At 40.0% G+C, this 22,460-nt stretch overlaps 1 protein-coding gene and 1 long non-coding RNA gene across 13 annotated transcripts in view; one reads left to right on the top strand and one right to left on the bottom strand.

Moving 5' to 3' along the window:
* The window catches only part of LOC135487999 (dystrophin-like), a 224,721-nt gene that overhangs the window by 52,794 nt on the left and 149,467 nt on the right, over positions 1 to 22,460 (top strand). For all 12 annotated transcript variants that reach the window (XM_064772341.1, XM_064772343.1, XM_064772342.1 and 9 more), the window contains 4 exons: positions 8,565 to 8,723; positions 11,052 to 11,258; positions 11,611 to 11,748; positions 11,991 to 12,158. In XM_064772341.1, the coding sequence (XP_064628411.1) occupies positions 8,565 to 8,723; positions 11,052 to 11,258; positions 11,611 to 11,748; positions 11,991 to 12,158 (672 nt within the window). The remainder of the gene's footprint in view (positions 1 to 8,564; positions 8,724 to 11,051; positions 11,259 to 11,610; positions 11,749 to 11,990; positions 12,159 to 22,460) is intronic.
* Positions 15,398 to 19,339, bottom strand: LOC135488001 (uncharacterized). Its single transcript, XR_010446910.1, has 5 exons — positions 18,767 to 19,339; positions 18,462 to 18,567; positions 17,406 to 17,619; positions 16,728 to 16,896; positions 15,398 to 15,488 (listed from the first exon to the last, which is right to left on the bottom strand). It is a non-coding gene; the product is annotated as an uncharacterized LOC135488001 (long non-coding RNA).

Here is a 22,460-nt window from a genome sequence, read left to right as displayed (position 1 = left end):
ACTTATACTGGTGTCAATTTGTTTTATCTGGCCTGATGGCTTTTATGGGTGGTCAGGAAAGGACCCAAGGCACTTCATTGAATTCAGTCTGGCTGAAAATCAAATGGTGTCTAGCAGAAGTTACTCAGGAACAGCCTTAGTGGACGAACTGCTTGGAGAAATGGAGACTGAAGAGGAAGATAAAAAGGAATTTGTTGGGTTTTCACTCTTGTTAACTTCGACCTCTTTCTTCAAAGACCTTGTCTCCGCTACTATAGAAATACATACTGGGAAAATCAGTGTGATTACCGGTTCAACATGCTTCAGCAACCAGAAGCATATGTGTATTACCATAGTATCTCCAAAAGCAATTGGTACAAATTTCTGGATTCGCATCCACATTAGGCAATGGTAAAAGGATCTGCACTTGTGTAAAAGTATCTATACTTATCCCTCTACAGATTCAATTCCCCAGTGTTGAAGATGGTCCTGATTTGTAATGAATACCACTGCTATATTCAATCAATATGAAGGTAATATCATCTTCTTACGGGAAATTGAGCTTATATTTGTGTTACACCAGGATCATCAATGCAACACATTGGCAAAGCCGGTTCAGCCAGCCAGGAAGTCTAGAGCTTTTCTGAACAACATTTTGAGTTGGAGGACTAAGGCAGGAGCTATGTAGGTGGGTCATGAGTGGTCTCTCAGGTGCCCAGTGTGTGTCTGGCTTCGATGTACAGTGAGATAGGAGAGACCCCCATTGGCAACTTTGCGTAACTTATCCTGATATATCTGATTCATAGCTATGTAAAGAAAAATGGTGACCAAAATCTTCCTACTGATATTTTGAGAGATGAATTAACATTCTTGTCACGAAGTTCCCATCATCTTTGTCAACGAGGGGGATAAAATTTCCCTCATTAGAAAGATCGTTTTCTTGAACGTGATGTGAAATTTCCTGTGATCATCCGTTTCCCGGAAGTTAAGACCAAATTGAAATTTTTCTCAAAGAACTGCAACTAAACGCTCCGGTGATTTAGCGACAATCAAAATAGGATCACACCACATGACGGAGGTTGAAATTGAATATCTTGGACACACAGACTGCATGCTTCCCTCGAGTGATTGGACTCATCACATTTCACTTTGCCGTCATAGAACTTGCGGTGATCCTATGGTATCATAAAAGAAACGAGGTGGCAAAACGGAAGAAACCCTAATGGATTTCATGGTCTTCATTATAGAGTAAAGTAAAAGATGCCATACTGGATATCCAATTGTCACTTTTTTATGATCATCCAGTTTTTTGTTGATTTGACACTTTCCTTTCTTTTTTTTATGCTGGGTAGGAAACATTTTATCATAATCTGCTTGCTGAAGAGAAGTTTGGCAGCATGACTGGTGTACGTTTTTCTGCTCATCATGACGACTATCGAGGCTGGCTTGACAATGTGAAGGCCTCAGAGAATGGGTCAGGAGGTACTTTTGGGACAAAACATGTTGTTCTGCCCCCTCCCCCAAGAGCCTATTGCCCCCCTCCCCACAGGTTCAAAAAGCTAAATAGGGTCCTGAATACTGACAAAGATATGCCCATGGCAATGATTATCTGACAAGCTAAAGGTATGACAAGCCGATTCAACATCCCACCAAATGTAATTATGTCATTCATTGCATGTCTTTGCCAGCTTTTGATAAGTTGTCGTGAGATGAATGTGGGGATGAAGCTTCCATGAGACTCGAGATGTTTTTCTTGTAGGAAGCTCATATACTGTCATGTACTTTTACTTGTACACTTCCCTCATATTCTTGAGCAGTGAAGAGCTTGGTGTCATGATGTTCATCTTCTCCTTAGACATAGTATACCAACCCGTATTGTACGAACATGAAAGAAATTTTGTCGGATTGGAAGTGCATTCATGTTTTAGAAGACAAATGACAAAGCGAGAGAACCCAGGAGACATCCTGGTTACAAATCTAGTCCTGATGAAGCTCTCTCCCTCATATGAACAGCAGGGATTGAACGATGTTGCACTGTTTTCAGCCACCTTGCCAAAAGGTCAGCCCAAATTGACTTTGGTTCTCAACCAACAACAAAGAAGGCTTTTAGAAAAAAATCTTATTAATTTAATTACATTCCTATTAAATATCACCTGTGATACTGGTTCAAAGTTTTTCCACTCTCTATTTTTCAAAAACTCTTTGCGCGGTTTAAAAATACCTCTCCCGATGAGGCACAAATGTAGAGTTCACCTGTCACTGATGAGCGCTATCCCACATTTAATTAAATTTATTGACTTTGCCAAAAATGTCAACAAACACGATGCCTGAAGGTTGTACATCTCTTGCTTCAAAGTTGAACTAGTCGTGAAACCCCATGACATTATTGATTCCTTTGAAAAGAACCCCAACATGAAATTCCAATTAAATTCTAATGTATTGTTCATTTTGACTTGATGGCAAATGTGATATAATAGTTATTGATTTCAGCTGTAAAATTCAAGGTCGTGTTCTTTCGGATAGTCAACTCCCTCGCGATATATCATTGTTCTCTCTTCTGCATGGTTGTTCACGCTGAACAGTTCTGTACCAGTAAATGTAAAATACTACTCGAGCCTTGGGTGTGTGGTTCCAAATTTTTCTTTGTCATATTCTACCTGTCAGAGTTTGTCATTTCTCGGAATCCTATGACAAAACATTCCTTGCTTGAGTGCAAGGCTTGTCTGATAAATGCTGTGCAAATATCATCACCATGTTAGAAAAATGCTGAAGCCTGTGGCATTTGGAGCCAAACTCTTTTTCTTTTGGCTTTCCTTCCTTAACTGTTGTGAAGGATAGTTTCTTGAGAATTGTAGTACAAAAATGTTTTGCTGCAGTGAAAGGCTGTTCTACCTACTAAATGATGTCATCTCTGTACTTGTGGAAATTGTATGCAACTCCAAATTTTTATTTATTTTCCCTTCCATAGTTGCATTGCTTTCCATTATCACATGGGTAAGGCCATTAAAGCCTTATGTTGAAGCTTCCTGAGAAAGGAATGTCCCCAGGTCGAGCTTTTAAATATCACACATTGACTCCTTCAAATGTGGTCAAAGAGCATTTCAAGTTGGCACTGATTGAAATCCAGAGCCAGACAACTTCGACCCTTCGTTGTTCTTTTCCTATGTATCAAATACTTGTAGCCATGCACCATTCTTGGAAATGCCATGAAGATAATTCACCGAATAGTTGGCAAGTATGGCATATGTCTTGATATATCTTGTGATTTACGCCATTCTTTTATCAATCTGTGATTTGATTGACTGAATGGAGCCAATTACACACTGGCTATTTACATCTATTGGTTGCTATCGTTAATTGGCCAGCACTGATTTGAAACTGTATGGTCGTTAATGAATGATGAATTAACCTCAAGGCCTTGATTGGCAATTCGAATATCTGGCCATCTAATTCTTTGGGGACTTTGGTTGTTTAGATGTATATTTTTAATCTCATTGATACTCAAGGACTGGACGTTTTCTCTAAATAGGATAAAGGAGGTTACTGACTTGCTGTCATCGTCCTCAATCAGACAGAGCTGATGGTAACTCAATGGTACTACATGTCTGTATGGGGAAAGAGAAGATCATTTGATGAAAGTTGGTGGCATGGTTGATGGGAAAGACAGGACTTGCTTGAAATTGGTTGTGGTACTATTAAATCCCTGTATCGTATTTCCGATTCTTAATATTCTCAATTCCCAATGCTCCCAATACTTATTCCAATTATTGGACGGTTATGGTTATGGTGAGCATAGCTTGTTATTCCCATTGATGACAACCCTCACTAATGGATTACTTATACCTAGCTCTTACTTTGAGTAAGTAATGAATTGAGAATCAGAAGAAGACTCATGGAGTAAATATGAAGTTGAGTCTGGTAACAAGAGGACACCTTGTGAAATAAAACACCGCTAAAATTTGGAATGTGCATTGAATGTGTGATTCTCTTAAGAAATTGAATTTTGAACTTTGCTGTTGCAACTGCCATGGTTGTTCTTCCCTAGATGGATCTAAACTCACCAATTTTGCTTAGTTTATTTCCCTTGACTGAAACAGGAAACTCAAAAGTTGAATAACAGAAGCCAAAGAAATTCATTTTGCCACTAGTTTATGAATTGTAAAACAAAAGCTTGTATAATATTGAAAATGTATCCCAGCATGTTATTAGTATGTCAAATCATATACTGCCACTTATTGAGGAATTCATTCATGAAATTGGCAAGCAGAAACTGTTGAGGATCACTTGTAAGTTTTAACGATAGTTTTCATTTGCTTGTTGACTCAATCTTCATTGAAGGTTGGAAACTGTGGGGGTCTTCATATTTGGATGCTGGTGGTGTGTCTATCTCAAAGTTTCTTCAAACTGTAGGGACTTCCATGAGGACAATCTGACTGTCGGGATGATTTTAGCAGCAGACAAAATAAGCAGAAGATGTGTTTGAAAGCATTACTGTCATTACCGAGTGGTCAATTGCCGCCTTTCATGATAACATTTGAGTCAGAGTGGCAAGAAAACCATAGCAACCAGGAGTAGGTTTAATTATGCATTCTGTACTTGAACCAGAAGGTGATCAGTCCGCCATGAGTATATAGGTGCAGGTCACCTCAATTGATTATCCCCAGGCAGACTTGACAATAATAGCAGCTTTTGTCTGGTGTCTGTTTCAATATATTCATGCTGCATGGACATCTGCCTCAATCGCCAAAGCTGTGCAGGCACAGTAAAGTTGTGATCTTACTTATCATCCAAAACATATCCTCATCTCATGTAAAGAGAATACTAAATCTGACTCTCATGACTGCTGACAAAAAGCAACAATTGGTGTTTCTTGGGGATATGCATTTTATTCACTCATCTTGAAAAAGTATGGGATCTACTCTGTTTCCATGACAACTTCTTACTGAAGCTTGCAAGATTAGTTGCAAGCGTATAAAAAGTTTGAGTTCTTAGACATTTTTCAGCTAAACTTTTTGTCATGTGTATTTTGGAGACTCAAATTATTATCATGCGTTTAGCAGGCGGCTCTCTCCTTTAAATGTAACGGTATCATAGGTTGTGGTTTATAGCCTGATAGCCACAGGAATTAGGGAGATCAGTCAACGCGTCTCATGCAACTTTCAACTAAAGGAGATCTCGAGGAGCTGCTCATACAGCACTCACTTGATACTTTCCGACCTTTCTCATTATTTCATACCCCTGGGTTAAGAGAAGCAACAAGAAGCAACTGTTAGGCTGAATCAGTTTATTCCTGGAGTCACACTTGTGAGAACTGTCACCATCAAACTTACCATGCATTTTCCCTAGTGATGAAGCAATGCAAGAATTCTTAACAGAGTATATATTTTTCTCGCAGCGCTCTATCCTTTTGAGGTGGAAAAGGGTGCATACATGTATGATCTGGAACATATTTTATAAAAACCTCAATGCCCTTTTCCTAATATTCAGCATTTGATTGAGCTGAACTTTTTTCAGAGAGACGTGATTCTTTGAGAGGAAGAACAAAAAAGGTGTGGATTCATCCTCTGGATGCCAGTCTGCATAAAGGGTCTCCAAAGAAAAGTGCATCTTGAATGCACCGATATGACATGGTGTGCGACACTGACAGAGCATTCAATTACTTTGAGAATGTCTGACTAACATTGGTTGGAATCGCAACCAAACTGTAAACATTTCACAGCATGGCCATGATAAATAATTGAGAGTAAGAAGTAATACATCTCTTTTCTGATCGTCAACTCAGCCATTTTTTACTTCGGCAAATTTCAAGCATCTCTGCACACCTATGTCACAGAAATTAGTCGGAGATCTGATATCTATGGCAATTTTTTCGCAAAGGAAGTTATTTTGTTGGAAGTTTTGCCTGTTGGAAGGTCTTGTGTTGTCAGCAATCATATTTTTTTCCACATGGAGGAATATTTTGTTGGCTCCTGTTGTAGTTTCTGCCGTGTTAGACAGGACAATTGTCTTGTTGCTGATTTTTCGGCGTCTATAATTTGTCGGCTGGTGATTGTTTTCTAAGATGGTGCACTTCTTTTTGATTAAAATATGAAAGTTTAGAGAATTCAAGTTCAGTTCTTTCTTCATTGAGGTGTCCATCTGGTCATAGAAATCAGAGCTTAAAGCCACTGCTTACTATATAGTATGTGGTGATTTACTAAAATTTTATCCACTGTTCACTACTGCTGTGAACCAAATATCTATTCATGGTGTCAATTTCTGAAATTTGAACAGCATCATCTCGTTGGAACCGACAAGAGATGCCTTGAATAAGATGTCAGCCGCATACTGCGTCCATTACTGAATAGTTGCATCTTTCAAAGCAACAGATCTCATAGCTGGAGGGATAAGGCGCTTACATGTCCTATCCCCTGCTGGACAACATGGGATAACGACTGTAACAGCTCATTAAGACATGTCAGACCACCTAATTGTGGCCGGTGGATCTTTGGATCCATGTTGGCCGCTGTGTGCATTTTCTGCGCCCAGATACCAATTATCTTGATATCTGATTGAGTACCATTCATAGGGAAAGAGGGGCTATGTCGAAACTTTTGACGCATCTTTTCAATTGATTCATTTTGAATCTAAACGTATGGTTGTGGGTTGATGTTTGTGGTTGACTGTATGATTCTGTGACTCTATGACTCTTTGACTTTATGGCTCTATGACTCTATAACTCTGTGACTCTATGACTCTTTGACTATGACTCTTTGGTTATGTTAGCCCCTATTTGCCCTTTCTACATTCAGTGTCTTAATCTTAGTTTCTGATTACCTACTATTGAAATGGTATGGGCGACTCTTTACCCATGATGAATCTACAACATCTTCTCGTCTGATAGGGCCTTTTGTTTTGAAGAGGCCGGCATGGGTTTAGGTCTACTAGAAGTTTCAATGGATCTTCTCAGATGGGTCACACATGTGACAGCCTATGCATATTCATTGGAATAGCCATCAAACTGTAGTAGTCCTTGAGGGCTGACAAAAGCTATCAGTTGAATATGTTCTGTGTTCAACAATCAATTTCCTGAGTATGCATTCGGTTACACATGCACTTGATAAGTTACTAAGGTAACCAAGCTGAAACCAATGGGTTGCTTCATGCTCATGCGTAACCGGATGCAAAATCTTAATAGTTTGTTCGAACTTCTGTCGACCATGGTGCTAATTCAAAGTCTACAAAGTGGTATTGCGCTAATCTGCCAGTTGGTTCACCTGATTTCATGATGGAGCAGAATATCTGCAATATCATCAAAGTGAGAAACTGTTTCTTGTTTCAGAAGGTTTGTCATCATCAGAGGACTGTAGCCACTTCACGTTCCTCTCGTCATAAGAAATCACAATGTACAAAGACGTCTTTCTGATTAATCTTCGTCTCGATGAAAGATCTTAGTCTTTCTCTGCCCTTTTGTTGTCGGTGTTCTTTAGTGAGATGAACAATAAAGAGCAAACTCATTAAGACTTTTCCGTTGCCATGGTTTTATCACAACATTGGGAATTCGGGCCGACTTGGCTGTGATTCAGGTGCGGTTTGATTGTTGGCTGTTTAGAGATGGGTCTCAAGGGAAACTCACAAGGTGGAGTGAAGACAATGAAACTTTTTTTCCCTTTGACTTCTAAATTGACTTGATGAGGTAAGCTCAGGAAGAGAAGGTTCTCTTGTGTTGGCTCAGGCAGTGAGAAATCGCTCTGATCTGATCAGATCTTTAACCACACATGTAGGTGAGCTCATTCATAATGTTTTGTCTGTCCTTGTGTTGGCGGCGTACATTGTATGCGCGTTTGTCAGCAATGGTGACCCACTGTGTTTAGTTCAGGTTACTACTGATAAAAGATCAACATCACTGCCTTGGCTGTACCTCAATGGTTGTCATGACATGTTATTCTGTCTGACATGCTAACAACTGATTAATTCATTTGTGGAAACCAGACAAATCCGTCTGATATAACCATGTTAGTGACTGGTATAGCTCAAGCACTTTATTTGGCTACACAGATATGTCGGAGAATCGAAGTATACTATAAGAACCCTTATATTTTGCAGCCATGATAGTTCACAAAAGCATCATAAAAAGATTCCCTTGGAATCTTTCTATTATTTCAGATTGGTTGCAGTGAAGGAAAGATTTATATTGACTTTTCGGTTAAACATCATGTCAAGATATTTTGACACTAATCTTTAGAGATGACCATAGGCACTGTAACCGATTTGGCTGGAACTTGAAATCCTGACGCAAAATGAAATGAATGCCAAATGAAAACCTGGTAGGCTATTCTCTGGGAAAGAGAGTACAGACTCTCACCCTCATTCACTTTGTTTTGAAGGAGGTCATTGCTTTACGATTTCGAGTTCAAGCCAAAATGGCAGTTCCTCTGGTCAAAGCTTACATGAGAAGTGCTTTGTGCCTGGCCTGCTACCAAATTTGCTGAGTTCTTACATAGAGAATACTGCAGATATTTTCCAATTTAGTATCCTTCAGGACCAACAGATTAATGAATTATGGCGCACTTATTCTTATCAAACTCCCCTCTTATATTTTTCAGACTCTTCAACTGGAGCAGAATGAATTGAGCGGTCAAGTCGATCAAACTCGAGACGCAGCCATCGACCTGATGAATAACGGCGACAGATACCACAAGATGGTTGAGCCGGAGCTCACCCAGCTTAACCGGAGATGGGAGGATGTATCAACCAATTTTAAGGTAATAAGACACAATTCTAATGTTCTTGTGACATCCTGACCCGCGGCAGGAATATAATTCGATTTATTATCTTATAAATGCCCATGGGGCTGTTACAGATATATGTATACACATATTATACATGTACATCTATATTGATATGCAATAACACAAGATAAAACAATAACATGTTCAAAATCAATCAATCTGTATTTGACATGACAAGTGACTAAGTTTGGTATTTGGAAAGTTTATTCAGTTCCTAGCCTAACAGACATACTTATTCGTGTTTTGTTATACAAGATAAGAACAAAATCTTTGACAAGATGTCCTGGTACAACAAGATGTGTAGAGTACCTGTCTTGTCTTTGTGTGACCACTTCATCTTTCATCTTGTGAAACATGCAACAATATAATGGCTAGTAATTGAGGACCACAGATCCACATCAGGGAAATGCCAGACTCGGGCGACTGCGTTGGATGTTAAGCAAAAACGCTAACCAAATTGACGGCTGTATGTGAAAAAGATCGCTGACTCAATACTTTGTTTGTTCTGGAGTGAAACGACGTCTCACAATGGACGACATAAACCACTTTGTTCTTTGCATCAATATCTCATTCTTACAACATGCAATAGTCCCGCCGTCAGCAACTGAGGCTTGCTGACGCCCACTTTCTAAGTCAAAATGGGCAATGTTTGCTAACCTTTTCACAACAACCGTAAGGTGGTACACAGCACACTTTGCTACAGCTCAGCCACAACATGCAATGACCACACCAGAAGCGAACAGAGGACAGTAACTCCCTAGTAAGCAGTCCCCAGGGTCCTTTGACAACCTTTGATCATTACCAATCAAATAGCTTATACCAAAGGCTCACGTTGTGTCAAGTATGAGATCTCATTTGATTCAAAACATCTTCATTGTGCAGTTAGACAACACAAGTTGTTATGCAGTCTCCTAATGTTGGCCACTGAAGGGATGACCTGGAACTGATCAAGGCAGTTTGAGGAACTGCAAAATCTCCTGTGGGCTAAGGCTGGCTTTTCATATGGTTCACCATGTTTTCAAGATGAAGCCTGTTGTAGATGCTCATATGAAGCAACATTGTGTACTGTGGCAAGTAACAAAGTAAACACAGAGCTAATCCTGAAACTTGAGGCGGTGGGAACCAGAGCCTACTTAGTGACATTCAATTTTTGAGCAAAATGTGTCCGTTCTGGGTCCTTAACTTCTGAATTTTCATTGACAAGGAAAGTGGATCTATGTGTAGAGGGATCATCCTACATCAATGAGCCTCTATCAGAAAATAGTATTCAGGTCAGAGCTTAACTCATTTCTGACCAAAATGTCACTTTGTAGACTCTGGTTCACCACCTTACTTATAAAAACTACACGACAGGTATAAAACAGAGGATGACAAACCCCCCCATTAGCATTCTCCCAGGCTCCCCTGACTATCTTTGATCTTCTCCGATCATGGCTGACGCTTTTTGTTAAGCACAGCCTAATAGATTCCCCACAGGCTTACATCGTATCTATCTGGTACGAGGTATCCTTTGATATGGAGCATCTTCCTCATGCGATCTGACAACGCTCTTGGTTTTTGCCGACGTTTGGTGATGTTGGCTCATCTCATTTTAACCCTAAAAGACTCTATAAACTGTCAAGTCAAATTTTCCTTGCATATGATTAATCTTAATACCAGACTGGAACCAGCCCCCATACATTTTCTTTATCATTCATAATTTACCATAATTAAAGCAGAGACATTAGCGCTGACTAGCGCATCCTCTCTGATAGCGTCTTGGGTTACTGATCACCTTCGAGTACACGATCCATCAAATATTAATAGCTCGATTGCCCCGGGTACAATTACAAATTCAAAATGAGCAGTGTGCAGTTGTATAAGTAGGGACCATCTACATTGGCGATGGCAAGACAACATTTTGGGAATTTACCTGTCAAGCTCCACCACTCACCGACTGAACTCAGTTCTTCTTCTTCTGGTTCATCTTCTTCTCGACGTTTGCTCTGAACTGGGTCGTGTTATCTCCAGTCCTGCTCCAAGGCAGGACCGTTAGGAGCCAATTGGGTTTATCATTGGCCTAGTGTCTCCGACTTTGCCCAGACGTAGTCCACGCAAGCGACTCATGTTTCTCACTTGGTGGGGTCTGTTTGCCCTGTCATAATATAGACACTAGATACAAGGAGACTCGGTTTTATGTCTCATTCGAAGGACTGGACTCAAATGTGATAGCTGTGCCAAGTGTAACAAAATAGTCTTTTTAGAATAATATCAAAATTTGAGATATGAATTTATAAAGATTCAGTATTTTATTGTTTTTAGGAAAAACAGTCATTGCACCAGGAGGCCATCTTGAGAAGGTCATCTGGAGCACATCGTGCAGATTCTGACGGAAACTGCAACTTGGAGAATGATGTAGAAGAACGCGTTGATCGTGTTGTTAGGAGTATTGAGCAGTTCCGCAGCAACCTGGATGGTGGCGCATTTAGGAATGAGGATTTGGAGAAGGATGTCAAACGTAAACAAAGGGTGCGTATCTTGCACGGAAGGGGGCTGTGTGTTATCCATTTGTGGTGCACTTTTTAGTCAGGGTCAGTGGCACAAATTGACGTCCAAATTGGCCGTCCTATGGCATCACTGCCCGGCGTCTATAGTGGGAAATACTTGTGCACAACCTCAGCTTCTCCATCTCATGGCAGTATGAAGAACTGACAAAGTTTCCTCTCTGTCAGATGGTGTTGGTATTTGGTTTCTCTAATTTTGGGGATTGAGGATAGCCATTAAGAGAATTTAAACCCAGTTAATTGTTTGATAGTTGCGTCTTTTATGAAATTTGTTTGCAGATATGAGTTATATTTGAAATTATCTTTTTCATTTGCAGGATATCGATTCAGAGCTTGAACGCATCCAAAATGAGGTAGCAATGCTGGCAGGTGATAGCAATGGAGTTATGAATGACCTTCAGGATCAAGATCCGGACAGGGTCAAGGTCGTCAAAGTCAAGAAGGAAAAGATGAAGGTAAATAAACAGAGTGGTTAGGAGAGCATTACACCAAATCACAACTCGAGCTCATCATTGCTGACTTTCACCAGTCACCTTTGACAAATGAGGCGGTGAAGAAGGTAGACAGATAGAAGGGTTTCTCATTCTATACAATGAGATGCTTAGTGTCTGGACTCCTTACTGGAGAACGAGAGAGAGGGTCAGGTGCCATATCGAGCAAATTGCAATCTCCAAAAACAAGTTAATTTCTATTTCAGTTTCAATGGAATGACACCAGAGCTGAAGCTGACAGGAAAAAGGACTCTTTAAAGCATGTTATTCCGCTGTGGCATAAATATCTACGCCAGTCGGATGAGCTCGATCGTATTTTAGATATAATGGAAAGAAAGATAGAGGAGGAGTCAAGGAATGATGGTGGCCTGATGGTGAGTGAAATATTTTGTCCGATTTGTATCTAGAGAGAGAACTTCTCACAAAAGATTCAAAATTTCAATGCATCATGTAGAAATGCAATATGACTTGGGTGTTTTGGAATTCTAGACAAAAAAGCAAAGGTTAGCGTAAAAGAGCTCACTTGGTGTTTGCATTAAAGTCCCTTTAGTTCTAGAACATCATCTCATTCTGCTTTTGCAAAGATGCTAGTAAATAGTATTGAAAAATGGTAGCAACAGTGTGAAGGCACCATATGAAGGTCTGTTTACGTCACGATTGTGCCACTTTCAAAGTGCCAATCATGCTACAATCTTTGCCCAACGATTTTAAACCAAGTGCCACTCTGTGTCAAGATATCATACCGCAGCTATTCTCAGTTCTGCGACCTGACACTGAGTGTCACTACCATTTTTCTGTACCCACACATGCATGTTTACCTGTGCATCAAGCTCCTCAAGGATATCTTGATTAGATTTGGGAGAAACTCGACAGCTCCTGCATTAATTACTCTGGATTAATTAATCTGGCACATTGGATTAACGAATCTTAGCCAACAGGTAGGGTCGAGTGATCTCGATGTAAATAATTCACAATTTTGTCATAATTTAGTTCTAGCTTGCTTGGTTTCGATGCATCCTCGCTATCATTTTATGTCAACAGTTATCCGTCTCTTTAAGGAATTCCCGAATTTGTTGAGAATCATTTAGATGACAGGTGAAGATTATCAAAGGCAGTGAGAGAAGACATTTACATGTACCTAAAACATATCTCATATTCTTTTAGTGGTTTCAAAGAGGATAGGGAGATTGGATGTAGGCACATCCTTTTGTTAAATTCAGTCCAGTTTCTGTCCTCAGGCAAGTTACTTAATCATAGGGGTGTAGGTGTCAGGTTATTTTCCTGTATCTCATGATTTGATAATAAATGGGGAACTGATGCATTAAGTGTGACACTCCAAGACTAATTGAAGTTTTAATGCGCATTCAATTCGGTTTAAAACTCCAGAGTGACCATGGCTAGAAGAGTTGGGGGTTAGGTTCCCCGACCCTACCACCATCATTTGCAACCTGAGTGTGCCCGAGCAAATCAAGGGCAAAAATGTTTTTATTCAACATGTAAATGACCGCAATGTTGGTTGCTGCGTGCCATTCAATTAAAGAGGGTACACCATTCATGTTTACTAGTGGCGTGAAGAGTTGGGGGTTAGGTTCCCCGACCCTGCCACCATCGTTTGCTACCTGGAGCAACCGAGTGTGCCCCAGTGAGTACAAGCAAAACATTTATTCTAAATGACCGCAATGTTGGTTGCTGCATGCCATTCAATTAAAGGAGATACAGGGTATTCACCAAATTTTCAAATTCAATTTCAAATTTCAACAAACGGCAGAGGCCTTTAAAGCAAATTTAATTTTGGCAAAATTATGACAACATTGTCAACAGGTCATGCATTATGCAATACATGTACTGACCTGCTGACATAGAGAAATATACACCAATAATGCCACAGTCATATCGCCAGGTCGTCAGGTTGTTGGTGGAAGTGAACCACTACACCACCCCACCTGGAGGGTAAAAAAAAAAAAATTCAAATAATTTTCTTTTGAAATTTTTTTATTGTTGTCGTGTACATCCAAAGAATTATTGTAATGGCGACTTGGAATGTCATGTAGGAGGAAACCCGCCCCGGGAGAAAACCTACGCGATCGGAGGGAGTCGCCGACTCCATCACACAGGTGACAGGCTACAACAACTATGATTTTTATTAAAATGACATCAGACTTGTACATTTAATTGATCATAGTCACTGCGCCACTCCGAAAGCCCATAAAAGGAGAAAACCAAAAGATAGAAGTACTATCACACAAGTTCACTCCTTCACAAATAGAGATCTTACACTAGTCAGACTCCACAACTTCAAGTATGCATGCTTTATGTTCATGTACAATTTATACATACATAAGCCATTGCATTAAACCTATTGTGCATGACTGTAGTTGAGCCATACCAGCTAACAATAGGTTAGGTCACTGCTGTCATTTACACCATAACTAAACAGCTAAAGGGTCCAATTTGCATAACAAAAGGACCAAATTTCTCATGGCCACTCCACCTTGAGGCTGCCGCTTTGCATGACAAAAGGTTGAGAGGTGACATGTTATCTGCATGACAAAAGAGGTAGCTTTTGCCATGGCAAGACTAGAAGTGGGTATGCCAGGTTTTTTAGGCAAGTTGGAGTCTGAGATCTCTTTATTTTACTAACAAGATTTACATTTATTACATGCAGGACAAAATGAAACGTCTTACAAAGTTGACGTTTTTTAATTACACTTTTCTCAGAACACTCAGTACCATGTCTAAACTAATTCTCAGTGGGGCAAAAAGTCTGTTTTCATAATCTGCAGAGCATGATAATTACGCCCGTGCAAGATCTCGAACCAGTCCATTCTGTTGTCAGGAAATCTTTTGATATTCTGACAAGTATCAAAGAACAATAAGAGAGTTTTCAACTATTTAAGTTGAATTAGTGTGAATGGGTTTTGTAGTCCCTAATTTTTGGTTCCCGGGTATTGGTAAAAAGTCATTGAGTGAATACAAATTCACTTTTTTAATGTTGTTGGTCAGTTGTCTGTAGTATGAATACGATACTTAGCAACTGAGCCAGCCAACGTGAGAAGGTCTGGGTGCTCTTGGATTCTATGGTACTGAGTAGATCGAGAAACAGTAAAAAAGGCCTACGTTCCATCGCAGACACATATGATCCCTTCTTGCCTGGGGTTTGAGCAAGAAAGAAATCATATGAACCCCATGTCAAATGATGGAGATATGAATGAAATATCTGATGAAGTTGGTGATTGTTTAGCAGAAAATCATTTTCAGCAGTAGGGTACTGATGTGCCCTAGGCTATTAGCTTATTCCTTCTCAAACAAAAAGCAAAAAATCTATTTTGCTTATTGTTTGTGTACTGACATGCCGGATTGGCTCTCCATAAACGCCCACTCCACATTTTGCTTTCTTTCAAAAGGTTTTATCAGAAAATCTCTTGGATCATGTCGTGCCCCTGGTTACCGAAGAAACCCTCCCCCTCAAAATGTTATTCCTTCTTTATTCGTGTATGATTTTAAACCATGACAACATAATGTCACTGCCCTTAGAAGGTAAATATATTCCTTCTCCCATCAGAAAACCTTAGGATTTTTATCAATAAAATCACCTTTCAATCAGATATTTCAATAAAAACAATAGGTCTACGGTGACGAAAATACATCAATGGGATGTGCTGGTCAGCAACATCCTTCTTCCTCCTGTCGGATGCTTCACCATGCTGAAAAGAAATAGATTACATACATTTAAATTATCATCAGTGAAATATTCATTGTACAGGAATAATTCCTGCAATATTGAGGTTAAGATTTGATCGGAAACGATAAACAACAACTGAACGGCTCTATCAATGTCAATTTCATTATGGTTAAAAATCGCTTTTGACATTTAATGTTGCAAGAACACTAACACAGAACTTATGCAGGGACTTGAGGATTGCGGCAGTTTATGCCATCACAGCCACCTGCGTGGTTTCATGAGTAAGTTGTTACTGCCATTAAATTAATTGATGTTGGTGGGAGTAATGGGGGGGGGGTCCAAATACGTCATTTCACATCACCAGCGAGGTCACCAAGTGCCACAAGGACTCGACTTTAGAAGACAGTGGAACCTTCCTTAGCAGACACCTCTCTAAAAGGGCAACCTCTCTACTTAGGACACTAATTTTGGTTGTTTCCATTCAATTTAAACTCTCTAATCAGTACACCTCTCTATTAAGCTAAGCACTTGTCAGTCCAGAGAGGTTCTACTGTGATCACATCTTGCACCCCCCCCCCCCCAATAACCCTGTCTTTTGCTTATCACTTCTCATCTCTGGATTAATATGGACTAATCTTGTAGTGATTGAAATGCTCTCAACAGAAGCAGCAGTCAATGGGATTATAATAAATGCTCTTCATCATTTTCAAGCATACTGCTTTCAAAGCAATAGATCTCAGGAGCCAATCCAGTGAGCCCTAAAAAGAGGGGTTATGCACTGCATTTCTAATCAAAATTCCTGGGGTCTTTCCAAAATTTAATGGTCAATTTCAAAGACTTTTCATGATTGGAGGGTGTGCGGTCTGGTGCAACCTCTCTTGGATCTGGGCCTGAGGTTCAGCTCGGGTCAGGGTGCTGGAAGAAAGACTTTTGAACAATCTTCTTTACCTAGGCGGCCACAATCATATGTCAATTAAGTTGTTGTTGTTTTATGTTTCCACTCAAACCTTAACCTCACTGATATCTCAAACCTAATGCATGCACAATCATGTTGTTCCACTTTCAACGACAGCTTTTTCACAGTACTGTCCGAAATTCTGAAGGCCGAAGAAGAGGTCATCTTTCTAGGTGTTGATTTGAAACAGTTTCCAGACCTCTGGTATTGGGGCACCCCTTATCCGGCATGACAGGTTAAATGTTGTTTTTGGGCCCGACTGCATGTACCGAAGCAATGACAATGAAAATGATTTGTTTATATTACCATCCTTCCAAAATGAGACCGCCTGCTTTCATGATGGCTGCTGGATATCGCTCGAGTAAGATCATCATAAAAGTCTGATGTTCGTATCCACCATCGATATCCTTCAGCGTGACCCTTCAATCCACTTTTTCTACCCGACTCTCAATCGTCTGACCACATCCGTGCACGACTGGAAAACAAAAGATCTTTTAGGTCACTCCATTGTTTCAGCAGAATTATAAACTTGAGCTTTTGGGTCTTTCATTTGAGTTAACGAAATTTGCCCAGGTAGTAGTATCTATCATAGTGGTCGCTATAATAGACCTTTCTGTGTATTGTTTGGTATGATCTGGCTTGGCTCTACTGGTGCATAGTGACACAGGCATGTCGTCTGCTACCCACCATTTAAGGTGGCGGCGAAGACGGAGGTTTTGCCAAATGCACTAATACCAGAAAAGCCCTGGTATGGCCCAGTACTCAAGAGGTTAAGACACCTTTGACCATGCACTTGCAAAGATATTTGCTTAACTGTAGGAATGTAACAATGGTACCAAAGAAATGTTAATAGTGTTTGAAATGTTGTACCACCAAGATCTCCTTGGAATACTTTTGATTAATATACAGTGTAAACGTCTTTGGACCTGTTTCTCAATAAGCATTGTCATGATATCAAATTTGAAGTACACCCCTCTATATTACCATATATGCAATGGAATCCTTTGTCCTACACCATACACCATTTGCCAGAAAGGTCTCCATGAAGTTGTCTTCCCCCAAATGGTTGATGGATGGATATGAGACATCGTCATCATGGGACGAGGTGTTGGTGTCTGTGGTTGGAGATAGTCGAGTAAACTTCAGTTCGAATGGATTTCGTCAGTGGGTCAGCTTGACAGCCATCTTCTACACTCATCTGGATAAGGCAAAATAGGAAATTACATACAGGGTATTCTTAAAATAGCTTGAAACCAAAAGAAACGAAATCTTCTCATCTGGGGAGGTGGCTGTTTTGCTTTCGTAAAGTTTATGGCTTCAGTGTTTTCATAATATGGATAGTCGGAGTGGGAAATCTCGTTTAGTACATTTGCTGTCAGTGGAGTCACAGTGTCCTCCGGTTGACGCCGTTCTTCAGGCTACATTTGGATATTTCCAACCTCCAACCCTCTGGGCTTTTTGGAGTTCTGGTTAAAGTGTTGTTGGTTTAGAACACCGGCCCGGGTGCCTTTTTTCATAAGAAGAGCTGAGGTGCACGCAAAATTGATTGAAGACTGTTGATAAAGATAGACTTCAGCTCCACGTCAATTCAAAGGGGGTCCACAGAAAGAAGTTTTGTTTCTTTTGGCTTCAATCTATTTGGGGATGAATCCTAAGTATATAATGAGATAACTTTCTATAACACCCTACTAGTTGTTTTTTTTCTTCAATGACCCTGACTTGCCTGAGTTTTATTTTGTTGTCAGTGATCACATCAAAATCTCAGTTTTTAATCAACTTTACTTCATGAACGAATTAAGTCGTCTTTCTCTGTTTGTGATGAGGTAACAATGATCACAATGTCACTGAAAGCAGCTCAACTGCGAAGATTTGGAATAAAAATCTGTCCTATCAATTTGCCTTTTTTTCATCAGGACTTCAACAATTTGAGATATCAACAATGTTGCAATTTTAATCTTATGCAACTGGCATCTGCTGGGGCTCCAGAAGACCCTGTTAACAGTGACATTCATTGACAACATTGTCAATGAATATGCTCACTCTGTAGGCTGTTCCGTTGTCTTTTGTGTCCTTTCTCTGTCATCCCTTGTATCCGGTGTCCCTTGTATCTCCTGTCCCTTGCATCCCTTCCAGCAGGCCTGGTCTGCTGAAATTTTAAAAAGTTCCAAAAATCATATTTTTGGTTGAGGTGTTGATCTTTTGATAAGTTGTTCAGTGTATTTCAACTGCATTACTTACATAATTCGAGAACTAAGAAAAGATTGATAGCTTATCTTGAAGCTAATCCAGCATCTTTAAGATGCATCTTTTTAATAAATATAACAGTAGAACTGAGTGATGCGTACCTTGTATGGCTCTAACATTGGCAGCAACATCTTCTTGGGGGTCCATCCAGTGTCTTCTCGGCTGACAAGCTGGAGGCCGGCTCTCCTTCTTCATCGCCGTCTTGTCAATTTCAGGGGGTGTATATTTTAGCGTTGTGAGGCACAAGGAGGTCAAGGACACTGTTGTTATTCAAAGAGCCCAATGTCTTCGTCATATGTACTAAACTGGTTTAGCACAAGTCCCACACGGACACGCCTGACATTTCGTCCGACGAAATTCCGCAGGTTAACAACAGGCCTATTCCCCAGTCATTCCATCCCCCTCGAGATCAGGTAGGGGATCGCTGGCCAGCTATTGCATACTATTGTTAACATTCGTACGACTTATCCCGCCAACACTCTAAAACAAGGGGACCAATTGAATGACTAGCGACACGCAACTGTACATTACCCCCATCAATCAACCACAATGACTCAAGGGGAACACGTACTTTGAACCTAAGTCCATGTCATCACCGTCGAAACTTAGATGAGGACCGCAGAACAAAGTGGCAAGCATGCCTGGGACCCAGCCACCGCGCTATTGACGTGAGGTAAAACTCAGTCGCCAGACACGATAACCAAATACACCAAGCGTATAGCTTGAATCGAACCCGATCTATCATTGTCACTGGTCACCTGGCCTGGCCTGGACAACTGAAAGCTGAAGAGGTTAAAATAGATGATAAGCAGGAAACACGAAACGAAAAGAATAACAACTATAATAGCTAGCTAACTACGATAACTACTCTAACAACTAGAATAACAACAATAGATACAAAACTAGCACAACATTGATCATTCACACTTCCAGCACTCACTGCTCCTCCCCCAAGACCTCCCACACCCTTTTCAAATCCCATCTCTCACACACGCACACACACATACACAACATCTTACTATGGTTACATCTTTTGAATAGCCCACCAGATTTGCAGATAGAAGTGCCACTGTCACTGTCAGTTTGCTTAATAATTTTTAATTGCCTGACCAAAACATGATTTAGTAGTGGCCACATGTATGTACCAAATTTATTACTGCATTTTATAAACATTTCTTTGGATAAAAATGTTTTATTTTGAAATGCAAAATATAAATAAGTTGAAAGTTCTAATATTCTTAGAAGAGTTGCAATGGGGATAACAGTTAGACGTGTTTTGTAATTTGTATTATTCACGCCAAAATAAATCGTTTAATTCTTTTTCCATCTTAACTCCCTGATTATCAGTTTGTAACTTTTTTCACTGCCTGGAGGCTCTGTGTGGGGTCAAGTTACATGTTTATTTTACCAACAATAACACAGATTTGACAGTGGCACCTCTACTGACAAGTCAGAGGAGTCCTGACCAGGTACCTACCCTTCTTCTTGGAAATCAAACGAGGATTTTCGAATGCAATTGCGTACAAGGTTGTGTCATCTGAAATGATAAATTGGCACAAATGTGTAATTACAGCACTTCTGCTAGTACTGCAGTAGTGTACTTTTAATGCCTAAAAATTATGGTTGTATTATATTTCATAATTCTTACATGATTTACCTTCCTTAGGCATACAATGTAGGTTGACCTTATTCCTTTGTATGGAAGTAAATGTGAGCTAGGTCATGGCATATCCACATGAGGAACCAATCAGATTGTATCACAGCTTCCAACATGACCTCCTGACTCATGACCAGATTGATGAGATTCTTCTGTTCTGACCAAGAAATGGATGCCACAAAAAAGTTCTGTGGTGGCCAAATTGCATAAATGATTTGAGCAAGCGGTTTTCTCCTTCTTAGAATCAACGAAAGTCTGATATGAAAAGGCCTTACAACTTCTGCATGTTTTGCCATTTGACAGTGGCTTCTCTTTTGACTGATTAGGCAAGTCATAACCTGATGGTATATGTACCCTTGCAAATCCTACAAGATTCTTCAGTTGCAATTGCGGGGAGGGTTTGTAGCATCTGTAATGATAAATTGGCATGGATGCATAATTACAGCAATTCCACAAGAACTTTTGAAATTCGCACCAAAAGATGATGGCTGAAATGAATGTCTCATTTTCATTTAGGGTTTTCCCAGACGTATGTCCACTTCTTTCTTTGTATTTCATCGCTTGAAATTCTTCAGTAGCATTTCTCCATACACTCAGTCGAGTAGTAATTTAAGTGAAGTTACCCCAATTGACCTCTGTGACCTTGAAAAGGAGGTCAAATGAAAATCCATATGACATGTGATGTATCTTTTCTTGGAGTAGCTACCATAAAAATGTTATCGAAAATAAGTCACTGATAAACAAGATATTGCACTTTTCAGTTATGGCCCCCTGGTGGCAAAGTTGATTACTCAGATTGGACTAAAATTCTGTGTCATAGGTTATCTAAGGCATGTTTGCGTGACATGCTCAGTAGACTTAACTAAAGATGTTATCTTCACAGCTGACAAGTTTTGTAAGGCAAGTTAAATGCACCAACAACTTAGAGAAATGCTACCGGAATTTTAACCAGGATCATTCTCTGATCCAGTGAACCGCGGTAATGGTTTAAATGGTTTCCGTTTCATGCCTGATTTGATTTCTTCTATTTCAAGATTGATCATGCCTCCAGCAGCGGATTTCAAGTTGTGGCATTTCTACTGTCAGTGATGAGAGAACTTGGGTTTGTGGTAATGACACAATTTGTTGGTATGCTGTTCTGTGCTAATCACGGTATCTGCTTTCAGAGCATAAGGAATGCAAAGGAGGAGTAGCTAAGTATCAGTGACCCCCCTTCCCCATTCACTAGATATGCCTGTAGACAGTAAGTCCAAATGTTGCCAAATTTTCTTAGTGAACTTCAGAATCAGATGTCACGATATGCAGTTACAGCCCAAGTAGAAGGTGCTATTTCTAGTGGCTCCTGCATGACAGGAGCCAGTGTCAGTTTGTCTTTAGGGCACCTTGAAAGAATCAGCACTAAAAGTTCAGGCAGAAGGAGAAGAAGAAGAAGTTGCTTGTGCTGAAAGTCTCATACAATTGGACTTGACATGTCATGCTTTGAAAATTCCGTATCCAATACATCTTTCATGTAAACTCTAATTGGTGCACCATAAAGCACATCCCTGGGTGAAAAAAAGAGCAGTCATAAAGTTGACTCCGAGTGCTCATCTTTCAGCAGGCATTGAGCCCTGGTGGGATTGAATGATCAAATTAAATTTTAATGATTTCTTACAACTTGTCATTCTGCCAATAGTGTCGGCAAAATGCACTCCTGGCTGCCTATCTCAAGTGATAGGGTTGTTAGAAGATGCGAATAGTTTACAATTATCAGTAAGACTTGTCCTAAGTCTGAGATTTATAGTGCTATCACATGCAATAAACTTTGATCACCTGTCACTGTGATTTTTAACTACTTGTCTGCAGTGCACTTTTAAAGCACAGAAGCAAATGAAGCCATCTCTGGGTAAAAAGATTCTTAGTGGTGGCATCCCTCACCGAAAGGCAGTGCACTGAAAAGGACTGCATCACACTGCTTTTGACTGAAACCCCCACTGCATATGACTGTCTTAGGCATATCATTTTTTCTTAATGTTTTAAAACCACTGATTTTGACTGAAAGACCACTGCAAAGCACTGCCACTTGCATATCATTATGAACGACGTATTTCAAAAACACTGCCTATGACTGAAAGACCACTGATTTCCACTTCTCCAAC

The sequence above is a fragment of the Lineus longissimus genome, chromosome 5 (assembly GCF_910592395.1).
Source record: "Lineus longissimus chromosome 5, tnLinLong1.2, whole genome shotgun sequence".
Classification (NCBI taxonomy): Eukaryota; Metazoa; Nemertea; class Pilidiophora; order Heteronemertea; family Lineidae; genus Lineus; species Lineus longissimus.
Note: the sequence above shows the minus strand (reverse complement) of the source record. Positions and strands in the feature narration are given on the sequence as shown.